This window comes from Aquila chrysaetos, chromosome 20 (genome assembly GCF_900496995.4).
Source record: "Aquila chrysaetos chrysaetos chromosome 20, bAquChr1.4, whole genome shotgun sequence".
Classification (NCBI taxonomy): domain Eukaryota; kingdom Metazoa; phylum Chordata; class Aves; order Accipitriformes; family Accipitridae; genus Aquila; species Aquila chrysaetos.
The window spans coordinates 17,319,376-17,335,439 of NC_044023.1; the positions used below are offsets into that span (position 1 = coordinate 17,319,376).

The 16,064-nt window shown below is 42.3% G+C and overlaps 1 protein-coding gene across 35 annotated transcripts in view; it reads right to left on the minus strand.

Annotated features, from left to right (window-relative positions):
• Nucleotides 1-16,064, minus strand: part of MAGI1 (membrane associated guanylate kinase, WW and PDZ domain containing 1) — a 356,594-nt gene that overhangs the window by 75,426 nt on the left and 265,104 nt on the right. For 33 of the 35 annotated variants that reach the window (XM_030043387.2, XM_030043384.1, XM_030043372.2 and 30 more), the window contains 3 exons: nt 15,914-16,033; nt 3,603-3,809; nt 448-658 (listed from right to left, as the gene is read on the minus strand). In XM_030043387.2, the coding sequence (XP_029899247.1) occupies nt 448-658; nt 3,603-3,809; nt 15,914-16,033 (538 nt within the window). The remainder of the gene's footprint in view (nt 1-447; nt 659-3,602; nt 3,810-15,913; nt 16,034-16,064) is intronic. The other 2 variants (XM_030043376.2, XM_030043360.2) reach the window with 1 other exon arrangement.

Genomic DNA, 16,064 nt, shown 5'->3' on the forward strand with positions numbered 1-16,064 from the left:
GCCCATTTGCTCTGACGAGAGGACAACACACGAAGTCCATTCCCTGGCTCTGCTACCGCCCGAGCACGTGACCGGAGGAATTCTCTCTGCTGCATTATGCACAGAGGTAGGCTCCAGAAATGAAGTCTCAGCCTTTTCAATTAGGAGCTTTCATCCCACCCGTGAAAACAACTGGCCCATATTTGATAAGAGTCTGTTGCTTTTGTAACTACCCTCATAAGACAAGCAATTCCCTCTGCCTTTGAACTCAGGAGTAATTCGGATGTTAATCCAATCAGGAATGCAAAACCCCTTCAGAAGCAGTAAAGAACTTGCAGCTCTGCAACATAACCCTATACACTAAATATTTAATACACACACATACACACACAAAAAGCATCCATGGAGGTTTACTTATGCCCAGAGAGAGAGGGAGAGAGATGGAATTAGAACAAAAATGTGCTTTACTCTATAAAATAGACTTCTCCGTTCTCGGTGTAGGCCATCTCCCAGTTTTCCGGCAGAGGACCTAGGTTATCCTCGGCAGAAGGAGGTAGGTATTGAGGGAGGTTCTGAGATGGTTCCGTGGTGGGAACGTTGGTGTGGTTATCAATCGCGGACGGTGGGGCTGTCTCTCTTAGGATATGCGTATTATGCTCGTCTTGGTCACCAGACTCTGCTGTAGAATAAACAAGCACAAATAAAATTGAAAATCAGTCTTTTTCTCCTCCCATTTCCTTCTCCGGGTTTATCCTTACAGTTTTCCTCTCCTTGCTTTTTAATTCGCAAGACACAGCAACAGATGAACCGAGGGCAGAGACTCTGCAGTCTTTTTGCCAGCAGGGACGAGCTTGCTTTGCCCACACACACTCTGCCAGCCAGACCCTCGCCAGCGCAAATCAGAAGCTGTGATCAGCTCCTGTGTTTGCTCTAATAGGCCCTGCTGAGGTACCAAAGTCTTCCAAGCTGTCTCAGGCCCCCGCTCACTGATGTAGAGGAGTTCAATGGGCTTCTGAGCAGGCTTACAGGTTCACTCCCGCAGTGCCAATTGTAGGATAGGGATTAGGAGAATTAAAATTTCCTGCTTGAAGAATGATCAAAAGGGGAGATTTTTACAAGTGCAGAAGGTAGCCAGAAGCTCAAAGTCAACAAGCTAATGGTGAACGTCTTTAGTGCAGTGGGTTTTTTTAAATTAAAAATTAAAATAAACGTCAGCACTACACCATGGGTCCACATGTTGCTGCTCACTAGTGCCTGTTCTAGCTGTCTGAAGAGGTTTATTCCATGGCTCATCACTGTATCTTTCCAGTCAAAGTCACTCAGGAGTATTTTATGATGTATCTGGCCGTTCTCCCTCTAAGGAAACATTTCTGATGCTTATATCCATGCGGTTTGGGGCTGAACCCATGAAACTCTGCTGCTCATTCCCTCCACCCCTAATCACAGCAAATGCTCTCCACAACCAGGTCTGTGTCCCCAACTCCTTCACAGAGAGGTTTTGGCAAAACCAGCCAAATTCTAAAATTATCCCTGTGTCTACCAAAGGGATTTTCTCTGGTTCTTGCAGGTGTTGTAAATCAATGGCAGTACTTCCAAATCTCCTGAGACCACCAGTCTCCAGTACACCCAGCAGGCGACTTGCTCAGTAAAAGACAGAGAGATCAGTGTCACACTCTGCGAAGTCCCCAGGCAGTGGGACTGAAAGGGCTTCGCAGCCAAGACCTCACCTCCGCTCTCCAGACTGGAAACCACGGACCTCCTCAACTCACAGCCCACAGCCTTGGTTTTTTTGGAGGGGCCGTTAACTACAGCTCCTGCATTATTTCTAGTCTGTGTGCTGCCATTACAAAATGACAAGATACTGAAAATAATAAACTAGGAGAAGAGGGAAGAAAAAGATGTAGACTATACCAGTACGCTCAGCCGCCTGCTTTCTAGCCTTCCTGGTGTTCGATATTTTTAGGTGGAAGCTGACAAGATAAAGAAGCATGAATGAATCATCGCCAGCTTAAGACTGCGAGTGTAAACATGCCAGAGTCTGGAAAACACAAGTCACCAAGAGGTCTTCTAAGGAAGCAGGAGCATTTTAATATGGCTAGCACACTTACATGTGAAATAAGCATAAGGAATCACTTTGGTGTATGAGAAATAACTCTTTTCTTGATTCTGTGCCCATTTAATGGAGGCAAGGGGCCAGGGTGTGATAACGTTGTGACAAACGAGCTGCATCTTCCAGTATTTCATCTTGTGAAGGAAAACAAGGAAGAGAAATGATGCTCGAGTTAGTTCAGGGGCACCAAACTGAGACAGGCGGCAAGGAGGTCAAACAGCATCTCCCACCAGCTTCTTCCCAAAATCAGATCCTGTGACAAGGGCTGAGGATGCTGCCATGTCACAACGTGTGAGAAACTACCCTCAGCGCAAAACTTTGTAAAGGAGCTGGTAAGCAGAGACAGAAACTCCAGTCTGGGAGGGATTAGGGCAGCCAGGAGTGATTTGGGTTGGAAATATGCAACAGGTAGCAGCCGAACAGAGCACAACCCTCAAAGCCACTTGACAGTTTGGCCCAGAGGGGGACAAAACCAAATCTCAGCCTAAATCCTTTTAAAGCTCTATACAGATGTTAGAGCCAGGACTTTGGCAGGTAGGAACTGGCATGACAGCTCCTATGACTCACCAGAGGCTGGGAAGGAAAATTGTCATGGTGCTAGGAAGTGACCAGAGGACTAAGGACCTAGTGCCGTGATGGTGAGCGCCTACAGCAAGCAGCTGTGAAAGGTGTGAAGGTGTGGATAATGCTGCTTGCTAAGTACCTACCTGAAAGGGAACTAGGAAGATTAATTCAGTGCTTGAAACTGAGCTGAGGAAGTAATGCTCTAAGAGCTAACAAATACTAGGATTGCGGACATGGGGAAGAGCTCTTGCTCCACCGAGCTTCACAAACTTCCAGTTGATTTCTGTGGAAATTCAACTGATCTCCAATAGTATTTTGCTCTGAATCTGTCTGCACAGCACTTGACTTTAGATTGCAAAAGTTTCCAGTGATCTTTCAGCCAATGCTCGATGGTAGCCACGGTGGGACTGAGGTCTGTGTTCAGCAGGATACGAGGCCTTCACAAAATAAAGAGCTTATATCCATGCTTCAGACCTCATTCCTGCAGCAAGCAGCCCTCAATTTACTGGAAGGTACCTTGGAGAAGAGGACCTAGTATTTGTACATGACAGGTATCTCTAGATGTAAGGAAAGGAGAAGGACAGCAACCTATTTATGAAGGAGCAACAATTAATTTCAAAGGTAATCCTGATTGAGCCATTTCATACTGTTTATAACTGTCAACCATAGCTCAACTCTTCCTTGAACTTTCTGGAACTAATGGATTTGAACTTCTCCCCATTTTTTTGTCATCCAGCAAAATCCCACAAGGCCTTTTTAGAAGACACAACTGTGCATGTGATTGTCCACACCTGGACATCTGCCATTCAGGTGTTGTTGGCCAGTTCTGTCTGGGATTGACAGCTTTGCAGGAAACCCCTTAAAAACAAAATAAAACAAACCCAAAAATCCCCCTCCAGAAACCTTCCCCATGTATCCTAACTGACGGACCACAATATTTTTGTTTTACCTGTGAAGCTACTGCTCATTTCAGGTACATCATCCTCTTCCTCATTCTCTGTATGCACTATGCCAGCATTTTGCATATCATTGTAAGACTTGGTTCGCTTTGGAGTCGACTGCTTGGAGCCAGACTGCAGGTTTTGCAAAGCATCGGTGGAAGTCACTTTCCCACTGAGGGGCTGGCTGGGAGGCTTGGGCGTTCCATAGTAGTTACCTAGGCAATAGAAACACATTTGCATCTTCAAAAGGGAAGAGTTTATAGCAGCAAGATTTCTATTTTATTTTATTTTCAGTTCTATCAAAATCTCTCTCTCCCCACAAGTAATTAAATAAACAAACTAACACACGCCATTCCCATTTGGGGGTGGGGGAGCATATTTCATTTCTAGAGCAGACACGGAAATATTTCTTGCCTTTTAAGTTATTCTTGTTGAATCTAAAAGGAGAAGCAATGGTTGCATTGTTTAGGTGCACTGAGCGTACAAGGGCTAAAACAAAAAGCAGTCATGGTGAATAGCAAAACTTCATCTAGTTACATCTGAATTTCAATTAGTAGCCTTTTTACATGTGTGCACCCACACAATGCTGTGGCAGATCTGGAGTGAGCCCTGCAGAAAATAAAAAATTCATGACTGCTATCACCCAGAGAAGTGATGAAAGGCTCGATGGCCTGCTTTAATACACAGGTTCTTTTAGGGTGGATGTTGCATTTAAAAAGCAAAAAGTATTCTCTCTCTAAAAGAAAACTTTGTCAAAGGAGAGAAAAGGAAAGGTACCACGTGGCACTGCTTTCTTCAAAGAGGAAACTCAGCAGTTGGGTCAACTTGGGTAGAAGTGAACAACCAGACCTTAAAGCAAAACTTGAAGGGACAAAGACGCATCCATAGTTATACAAATGCACAGCTCTTGGCAGCCATCACCAGATGTGATGCGAACAGTGCAAAGGGCTTGGGATGCTTCATTGTCATTTTAAGTGACCATGAAAGAAATACAGAATAAGTGCAGGTTCATTGATGCCAGAACCTTGGAGGTATTTCACTGTTCCTGTCTCACTTCACCTCAAACACCACAGCAGAGCTTGACTTGCCCTGAAACAGCTCCACAGGAACCTCGGGTCTCAAATCAGTTCCCGCAGCACTGGGCATTACAGGAATTCAGGCCCATTGCAAGGGGCATCTTTTACTTTTTATACAATGATCTGTGATATACAACAGTTTTACATAAAACTCTCCAAATTTTCCCTTTCAAGAATTGTTAATTTTCATTCACCACCTACAAATTCCAAGGGTGAACTTAAAAATTCTCCCTATACTCTCTTGCATGACAAAATATAAAGAATGCTCTCCCACATAGCTTTGTATAAACCCACGTGGGGGTGCATGCATATAGCTGCAGCTGTGGCAGCAGCACAAAATTCTTCTCTAAAATACACATGTACATTTGATTACATTCTTCACCTATATCCATAGGCTATGTATAATCTGAAAGCCTTTTTTTCAGTTTTCAGTACATAATTACATTACGTATTTAATATCCATTCCCCAGAAAGTGTACATGCCTCTGTATTATCCCTGTTACACTAGATGGAAACCACATGCCAAAGGCAGATTGTGCAAAGGCGCTTTAGAACCTCATCTGTGCTAAAAAAATTTTTTCATTCATTTTTATACATATGCATGCGTATTTTTGTTGCAGAACTCGACACCATTCATACACCGAGATACGACACTGAGTTTAAAGTTAGCCAAGCAGCTCTGCATTGACCTGCCCCACTGCTGTGCACAGGAGTTCCAGCTCACCCAGCGCATTTCATACTGCTCAGCCATCGCACACTTGAGGTTCAAAATGGCATATCCTTATTTCAGTTTGGAAGTACTAGTTGTTTGTCTCAACTCCTGTTTAGCTGACTGAATTGCCTTTCCCATTGGATCATCTAAGTCCCTTACAACCCTGAAGCTGCGCATGTCTTCAGCTTTAGGGGAAGGTCACAGGGATCAGTGCATGTGCTAACGCTCGCAGATCTCAACCTGTGAGTTTGGAAGGTCTCTGGACACATCAGGAGCAAGGGAGACCAGGAATCACCCTGGCTCAGGCTGGCAGAGTCCTTTTGAGAAGACCACTTTGGACACACGTTGCTATCTTTCGCCCTCACTGCCTTCCAAGAGGAGAAAAAGTCTTTCTTACAGAGCTGAGGCTGAAGTCGGATAAGCTCCTATCTCCATGCACTTACAGCCGGAGTACTAGGACAGCAACACGTGCAGGTTTGTCTTAACAAGGTGTGTTTGAGCCTGTATACAACATCGTGGATTCAGCTCCATAGGAGCAGCAACACTCCGAAATGCTTTCATCTTCTGTTCATCATCTCAGAATCTTAAATGTACATTGATGCATAATTTATAGGGAAAAGGAAATTACTTCTTCTGGAAAGAGTCTCTAATGGGGATGGAGGCTCCTAAGCAGGTTGCAGTCTCTGCTAGAGAAATGATTCTTATGCTCTATATACTGCAGGACTATTTTATATAAAAAGAGGAAGAATGGGGGAGAGAGAGTGCAAAGGGAAAATACAAAGGTAGGTGGGCAGAAAAAGGATAATCTACACTGCTGTCATCCTATCCTCTTTGGCATTTCTCCCGAAGAATGCTGCTACTTTAGGGTTTGGGGGTTGGTTTGTTTTTCCAGACAAAACGTATGTTTTCTAAGGATGTTAACTGCTAAGCAGCGAGATCCACGAGTGTGCCATATACATGAGAACAGCTTTTATTTATGGCACTGCACATCACTGTTTTGTGCAAAATTTCATTCAGGTCTGTTGTAAATGGTTAAATCTTCCTGCGATGGATGCAACAAAGTGAATGAAGGGGATATACAGATGTTGCTAGTGTGGATTTTTATTTCTCCTGGACAAGAACATAGCACAGATGTTACCATCCCTCCTCCAATTACAGAGAAATACATGATCATATCTTTGAGGTTTGTTCCTTTTCAGTTCCTCTAGCAACAAGCAAGGCTGGAGTTCCTAGCAGTCCATGGAGAGCTGTTCCTCAGCAGAAAAACAGGCTTCTCTAAAGTATTTCAGATTTGCTTACACCGAAATCATTAGTCACTTTTCAAACCAGCCATGGTTGTTGGTACTACTATTAGTGAATAATTATTTTCTACCAACACAGTGTGCTGCCTTAGAGGATCCTACAAGTATATATGAACACATACAAAGAACAAATATGAATTTGAAACTGAGCATGGCTCTGCTTGCGTGGGTTTTGTTTTGCAGAACATAGGAAATGCAGCCACTGGGGCTGAACTTTTCTTTTTCCTCCACAGGAGGCAGATTCAGCCTGAGTCAATGTTCCAAAAAAATCACAGCTCTTCCTTCAGATTCACACAAGGACATACAGGTTTGGGAAACAACCCAGCTCGTGATGAAAAACTGCAAAAGAAAGCTCCACGTGGGCCCGGGCGTGGGGGCAGACACACCATTAGGAGGGGCTGGCACTTAAAATTATCATCAAAACTCGTGTTTAATCCTAGAAATTAGAAAGAGAAAATATTTACCCTGTGACTCAGAAATCCAAACGTGCACCATTAACAACTGACAGTGAACAGCCCAGCAAGAGTTTTAAAACACTCAGACTCGACATCATTTGTTCAAATTAAATCTGTCAATGTTTATGAAAAAACATACATTTAAAAATATGCTTTAACAGTGTTTTGTGAGCCACTTGTAAGCCTAAAGAAGGGGCTAACTTCATAGCCAGTGTAATTTGTACTGAATATCCAATCAGCTCTAATTATTAACAGCATGTTACATGTGCATACACAAGCATCTGTCATCCCAGAGGATCCCAAAACATTTTCTGAAGTCAGCACAGTAGTTACGGCAGGAGTCCCCGGGGTGCTGAGCTCAGGTGAAGCTCTGCAAAACTTCTGAGGACTGTGCCCCTAACGTGATGTCTCAAAGCTGGCAAAGAGCAGCCTGTCTCCCAGACGAAGGAGATATCTTGATCAAGACAGCAGGAAAACCTCTACTTTTCTGTGGAAACGCCAGTTCTGAAGCAGCCAGCATGGCAGAAACGGCACTTTCCCATGACTGATTCCTACGGGAACCAGGCTTCTAAGCTTTACCCTCTTCTCAATCACATTTGGATCCTGCCTACAGCAACTGAATTAATAGCTAATAACAATGCATTCACTCAGCAGATGCACATACCATTAACTGAATTCCTTGTCATCACCTTTCACTAACCCTTATTTTATTCAGTCCCTTGGTGCTTACAACTTATTTAACCACAACCGAATTTTGATGGCAGCTTTTGCAGCCAAAGCCATGACTTAATCCATGCACTGTAAAGCACCACTCAGGAGAGTGCACAAAAATAACAATAATAATGAAAAAAACCAGAATAGCTATTTGGAATGAGTTGATTTCTTTTCATCTCCTTATCTCTAAGTGTCGGCAGCTTACACATTTTAGCATTGCGCACAGTAATTAGACTTCGGTAACAGCTAATCGCAACAATAAGACAAGTTCTCATCATCATAACACTTCTTCCTCTGCCAATTCAGGCAGTGATCATAATCACTGAAAGCAATCTACAGCAGCTTCTACCCTGTCCTGCAGCTTATTAATTAAAGCAATGCTGTCAGCGAAAAGAACTTTCTTCTTAAGTTTTAGAAACCTAGTGCTAATGGAAAATTTGTCTTATAGTTCAAAATAACAAAACATTCTTATTAAATATTCCCCTGTGGGTGGTAAATTCACAGACAACCTTCAGTTGTTTATGTGACCTGGAATTTGAAATGTAATTCACAAAAATACACCAATTAGCTACCCTTAAGTAAAATAACTATGAATCTAATCCATAAAAACTTTTACCAATCACTATTCAATTCGATTCGAGTTGAAAGGACTCCATCCATCCAAGATGCTCTTTCTGGGATGGGCAGAAATGCACAAGAACAGAGACACAATTCTAAAAGGTTCTGAAGTGGAATGGATTCAAAAGTAGATGTTTCACCTTGCAGAGAGGGAAGATGAGCCCACGGAGACTGCTGGGCTGGGGACAGGGTGGCAGAGCTGACACGGAGAGGTGAAAGAAGGCAGAAGAGCTGTGTGCAAGGTTGAGCACGAGCTGGAGCATTAATCCTAATGGTGCAACATCAATTGAAGAATGCGGTCCCAAACTGTGTATTTCAATTACTTCAACCTGTAGATGTTGGCTTTGCAGTAGCTATTCTCTTTTCTGGGAGAGGAGAATTTCTCTTGCTTTTCTGGTGCAAACAGATTTAGGCCTGGGACTGGGAGTGCATTTGTCGCTCAGGAAAGGACTGAGCAGAGTTCTCGCAGTTCTGAATTTACTGACGCCTACTGTGAGGCATAATTTTGCAATTATAAAAATCCCAAGAAACTCAAAACCCTCTGTGTAGCACAGAGGACCCTGCAACCACAAGAAGTGCATCTGATCTTCAAAGCTACCACTCTGTGTTAACAAGGGCTCCATTAACAGCTCACGTTTTAAAAAGCAGTTCATAGCTTACTATATTTATGCAAATGAGTATTTAGGGAAAGAGACTTGGAGATAAGCAGCAAAATTAAGCAAGGCTTCGACATGAAGACTTTAAATGTAATTATTAATGTAATTGTTTTCTTTTCCGACATGCAACTGCTCTTCTCTGCACTGCACAAGGACCAAAACAATTGACCCTTAATTTTAGCAGAAGAGCTTCTGCTCATCTAATCCAGCAAGAGTGCTTGTGTCTGATTAGCACAGGATGAATTGATTCCTGGGAGCAGAGCTCCTGCTACAGTGTTTTGTCTGTTCTCTTCCCAGATCACATTCTGCTACAGATTTCTACATTTAGATGACAGATCTGGCTGCTGTCTGTGGGATTCACCTAGCTGCAACTGCACATTGATTAGCAATTGCCTTGAGGAAATTCAGAGTATCCAGGCAACCGGGAGGAGGCCGCAGATACAGCATCTGGATCGGAAGCAAAACATAGGCAACGAAACGGATCTCAGAGAAATTAACCTACGATATATGCGAATCCAATCTGCTTTAACTAGTAGATTCTCTGTCAATTTTTGCAGTTATTAATGGTGAGGTTAACTGAAAGATCAGTCTGGGTTTCTCATTAAATTAATCAAAATGTTACAACGCGTACATTTCAATTTATGTCTGAAATTTAACATATACTCCAATTAGTGTCCTTATAGGCAATGACAGCATAGCAGAAAGTCACCTACAGATCAAATCAGTCTCATTTATTCTGATTTCTCCTGTGTTGAGATATCACTAGGTATTGCCACATGCTATTGTTAACACTCACGTACAGCTGCTTCCAAGCACATTTAATGCATGAAAATTTCTAAAACAAACCCAAGATACTTAAAGTAACACATAAGGAGTAAGATCTTGGTAGTATGGGGCACGAGATGGCTATGGAAGCTCAGGGTGTTTCCTGAGCCCCGCTGTATTATAGCAACTGTTATAGCCACATGCACAAATAGATTTAAAAAGTTCATAGGGAACATTCAAAAGTATGTGCTTGTGCATGGTATATACAGAGAACACAGGAGAAGCAGCTGGAACACACCCTACCTAGCACAAGGCTGTAGGAATCAAGAAAATACCATGTTAAGCCGTTGCAATATGCAACTCTTCTTTTTGCAAATACTTAAATATTTATAAATATATATACACTGCCACCACGAGGATGTGTCCCATTAACACCTTGCCTCTCCGGAAGGCGGTGGCATGCGTATCGCAGCTCGCAGAGTGGGGCAAGCTCTGCACCGGCAGGGAAATGCCGTGGCTTCGGAGGCCGGGCTGCCTCTTGGCACAGAAGGGCTGCCCAGCTGCAAAGGAGCTGGATAACGCCAGCGAGGAGTCGCCCATTCTAGGGACGGTCCCGAGCACAGCCAGTACCGAGAAACAATGCCAAAATGTGCCTGGCTGCCATCTATCAATGGACTACTATGAACAGCCTTCAACACATTGGAGTGTGATTAAAGAGTAAACAATGCCTTAAAATAACCTGAAATCTAACCTAGGAAAAAAGCATCTAATTCAAGATATCTTTTTTTGCCAGAGGTGTTTGGGGACAACCTTTTCCCACAAGGTTTTTGTTTTAAAATGCATCAAAACCAGTGAAAAGCAGGACTGCTAATGAACAATTTCAGACAGAGCTCACATTGAAAAACTTCTTACTGAAGGTGCACAGAGAGAAGTTAATCAGGAATGCCACAGGAAATTCAAAACCATTCTAAAACCCTATCAGATATTTCAATATTTGCTTTTAGAGAGAGTTACTCAGCTACCTCTTTAGCTGTTTGTAGAATGAAGCACTGTTATCAGATGACACTTCAGTTTAGCAGCACTCATGCTTAACACTGATAATCATGTACATACACAAGACTGTGTTGTCTTTTTTTCTTACTAGTGGTTCAGAAAAAATAACAGCAAAAAAAAAAAAAAAAAAGGCAAGCAAAGTCTAAAAGCCAAAGATAGAGCAGGAACCTTTCTGCAGTGCACAGATGTTAATAAGTGGATATTTGACATGATACATTGTAATAGTGCTAAAGGAGCCATTATGATTTATTGAGTCAATCTGCAGTATGGAGACAATAATAAGCAGATCTTATCTTATTAAGTGGAACATGTTGTTCTGCTGCATGGGCATCCCCAGCATCTGCCACCCTTACTCACCCAATCTTCCCATCATGTTTTGCATGCCACAGACACAGCTCTCATTTCAAGGTTGTACCAAGTTGGTGAGACCCACAGGCTGCGAAGACACCAGAAGACCAGCAAAGAAAATCCAGCCATTTTGCTAAAGCAGCTGGGGGAGCAGGGCTGCTGCAGACAAACCCAAGGAGAGCTAGCACATCAGATAAATTAGGCTAAAGGCATCTTGATTTGAAGCATGTTGCTGAATACACCTCTCTACTTCAGCTGAAATTCTAACTGCACTATTAAGGTAATTTATTACACTCATTAAGTACCACAATCGGAGACCCTGTCTACAGTAGCTAGCTTTATACACTTTAAAAATGTTAGCAAGTCACCCCATTACATCTTAGTCATGAGACTAATGCAGATTACTTATTACTTCTCTTGGCAATCACATAACACTTGTCCTGAGAATGAAAGATGATGCCTTGACAATAATATGCTATAATGTAATAACCCTTCACATGTTATAAAGTGCAGCACTTTTTCTTTTGAGGATCACTAAGTGCTGGGCAGGCATTTATTAATACAGCCTCGCCAGACCCCGGTGACACGGCCATCCCCATTCAAAATTCAGCCACCATGCTAATGTCCCCGTGCGTGTCCGCACAGCACCCATCTCCACTGCTGCATTCAGTACAGCCCTCTGAAATACCACTGCTTCCACTCTCTCCCTCCTATTTGTAATAGCAGATAACTGCAGGCACAGAATATCTGCTGAAATATTAATGAGAGAGAAGTAAGTGTTGTTTTAATATTCTCCAGGCCAGTCACATGAAGTATAGAGCAGTTACCTGATCTGCCCAGGGCCACTCAGCAGCTGGGGAAGAAATGGGAGTAAAATCTAGAAGTTGTGGTACTGCTCAAAACAGCCCTCCCTTGGGGTCCTCGTGAGAGCCCGCAATTCAAATGCAGAAGTAATTGCTAAATAATTAGTAGCCTACACAATTACTTCCATGCATCCGTCAGTATTTTATGCCCTGAAGAAGCAGTCAATAAATGCCTGAGATTATAATTATCATGATTTCCTATCCACCAGAAGGCCTAGACAATGCGCAGTCTAAAAAGATTTTTCCTTCCTAATGAGTACTGTCAATGGGAATTACTAACCGGCTTGAGCATGTTGCGTGCAGCTTTACCAGCACGCACGTGGTGCAAAAAATGCCAATACTGGTACAGCATCACAGCTCTGGGCAGGTCTTCCAGAATTTCAGCACCAGCTCCTGGATTCATGTGATCAGCATGTAGCTTTCATTAGGGGAAAAAAGAAGAAGTTTCTAGGCTTTATGGTTAAAAATCAGCATGTTAAAACGAACTGAAAACCTCTGGAATTAAGGCTTGCAAATGCCTCCTCCCATCCGATCACAATTTTTGCAGCATTTTGTGTGAAGAACACACAAGAGAGGTGACAGGTGACCAGAAAAGCAGCTGCCATGCCCGCTCTGCATTCACTGGGACGTGAATCAAAAACTGCCCAGAAGAACCTATTTGCAGTGCACCAGAGAAAATAAGAATGACATGCAGCCCAGTAGGTGGGCAACACCTTTTTTGCCCTATTTAGCTTGCAGTTTCTCTCTGCAATTAGAGCACTTTCAAAACCCAGGTTGTTCTTTCAAAACCTGATACACTCTCCTACTCTTTTATGGTTTCCAACTGTTCTCTGCGGCATTTTCTTTATTCTTTCCAAATCAATAGTATCCGTATCAGCATCAAAGTCCTGTGTATTACCCCTCTTCTGACTGCTCCCCGTTTTCTAATCTTTCTCCCCAGAAGTTCTCTTCAGTAAGTCTTACTAAACAAATGTTCGTGTTACATCTTCTCCTGCAAAGTTTTTCCCAATGATAGTACCAGTATTCACGTGGCTTTATGCCTTCAAGAGGCAAACAAATGTCATCCAGTAATGCCAAGACTTTATCCTGATCATTCAGGTCAGACTTCCTCTCCAGCAGCTGAAACATAGCACAGAAATACAGGGCATGCACCCATCCACCCCACCACCACATGCAGACACTTACAAATTAAGGGCCAGAAGGGACCTTGGGACCACCCTGACCCCAAACCACCAGCCTGCTTGAGCCACATGAGCTTGTGGCTGCCAGGCACACGAAAACTTCCCCAGTCATCATCACTACTCTCCGTTTCATAGAATTCCCCTTCCTTCATCTCTAAATCACCTAATTACATTGTAATCAAAAGCAACCTTATCTTTGCAATTGTTTGATTCCCACCCAGCACATATAGGTAGCATTATTAATAATAAAAGCCATGCATTAAAGTTATTATTTTATTGTTTTTCAGAGGGAAATAGAAGATTATTTCTTTTCTTCGGGTTCCATCCCTCTGGTTTAGAATAAGCCATCACTGGCAAGGTCAAAAATACAATCAACTTCTTCATGATGGTACATTTAAAAAAATAAAAACAAAGGCGGCAGCAAAATCCAGCATAAAACAAATGACAATTAAAGTAATCTAAGACTATAAAGTTGGGCAATAACAAAGACTTGGACATTAGAAGTCTAACTTACTTTGTGGTCTGCGTTTTTGGCAGATTGGGGTTTTTTTATAGATAAAATTGCTGGAGATTACAGCACTGAGTCTGCATCACACCAGCTTCCAAGATCTAATCAAGATCAAGACTGTCTTGATCAATACTGTTGTAAAATAAGATTTCGAAAAAATGTACAACAATGCCATTAAAGAAATCTCGGAAGGCAGCAAAATAATTTCTTGAAGCTGTAAGTGAAAAATGAACTTTATTTATTTCACATTACAATCAAACAGTAATGTGTCTTGATGCATATGTGCACACATGCATCATCATTATTTGCTTTATTCTTATTGATTTTTCCTTCCATGGGCCAGCTCTCCAGAACCACTATGCACCAGCGTCACTGATGTCAATGGAGAAAGAGGCTTCTCAGCACTTCTGACAAATTATTCCTTTAAAGTTCAGACACTTCTATCACCCACAGAAATGAAATACGCATTAGACTTATGAGAAATCAACCTCATCTTCAGCAACTCAAAAGAGCAACCCATGAAATCTAAACAGTTTAGCTGCTACTGCATATAATGACATAAGCAATGAAACAACCATGTTATAACTGTCCCAGATGGGTACAGCATTTCCTGAAAACTGATTCCCAGCATGTCCCAGAAGCCAGCCTACAGACAGTCACCCATTTTGTCTTTCCAAGTGGAAAGGTCACCAGAACAAATACGATCAGGAAGTAACGGCAAGGCCGTTCAGCTGATCTATTTCAAGCACCATGACAAAGAAAACTAATTTAGTGTTATAATTAGAAACACAGAGAGGAAAAAGCTCATTTTGGAGAAGTGCTGCTGCTGGAACGTTAACATTGGTGTCGATGGAGCTAATCAGCTCAGAGAGGTGGAAGAGTGAAACCAAATTATACATTTAGCATCTTCATGCAAACCAGGTTTGACACTGCAATTGTCTGCAGTTGGGAATAAGCGCAAGGTTTAAAGGTGACCTTACAAGAGAGCTTTTAAAGAAATAGACTAAACAAACAGTGTTTCAAGACTTTTTCTTTTAGAGCTTGAAAACCAAAACCACATGTCACAATCTTTTCTGTTCATATTTGATACTTTTCAAAGACTATCGGCTATTTCTGTGTAGTTCTTATTTTTAAATGTATTTCATGTTTCTTATTACCAGCTGCAAGAATAAGGCTTTTTCAACTTCTTGTAATTACAAGAAGACCCATTTAATTTCTTGTAAAAGGAAATATGACATGAATGAGCTGAAGTACGCTGGAAGGACTTTCAAACCTGTAACGTATTTCTTTTCATTGTCTTCTCAAGAGGTACATCCGAATGTTTGGGGCCGGGGGGGGGGGGGGGTTAAAAAACAAACAAACAAAACCAAAAAACACCCCAAAAGGAGTTTTCAATTTAAAGGAGATATAGATTGCAGGTTTAGTTACACAAATCCTATTGTGTACCTAAACACGGCCCATTTGCCTTGCATTTCTCTGGGAGTCAAAGCTATCTTTTTCCTGCTCTCACCCTGGTGATATTTCAGTGCCCCTTGGCTGTCTCAGTGAGGTTGTTTGTAAAGCTGTGCTGTAAAAAGGATCAACACAATGACCCAAGTTAGAAGTAATTATCCAAGAATAAAGAAGGAAAAAAAAAGGCTAAACCCAGTGCATCATGTAGCTGCATAGTGAGACACAATTGGGTAATGAAGGATATGTATTTAGGGAAGATGAAGGGAAAGAGAGACAGCAGGAGGGAAGAAAAAGCGAACAAGGAGATGAGACATAGCAGATACAAAGAATAGATGCATTTTCATTCACTGCCACGCTGCCTTCCCTCAGTATTTTGTAACTGGACTTTCCTGGCCTACTGATGTTAATCTTTTGAGGCTGTTAACTTGAAGGGAAAAGACAAAAGCACAGCAATATTGGAATTCCCTCTCTCAGGGTACATAGAGAAAAGGGGAGTAGAGCACTAGGATGGAAAGTGAGGTCCTAACTTGAGCTGGTTAACTCAAGCAAGGATGATGCAAGTCTGGTGTCCTACCATGGTTACTTGAAGTGCTTTTTCACTGCCCGTGGCTCCATACCTTCATAAGTTCCTACTTCCAGAAGGGTCCCACTTCGCTCCAACTCCAGAAACTCCTCCACAGTCAGAAAGTTATAGTCCACACCAGGCACTTCTCCTTCTCTCGGAGGGCGGGTTGTGCCTGAAAGGAAAAATTAGCATGTTAATATAGT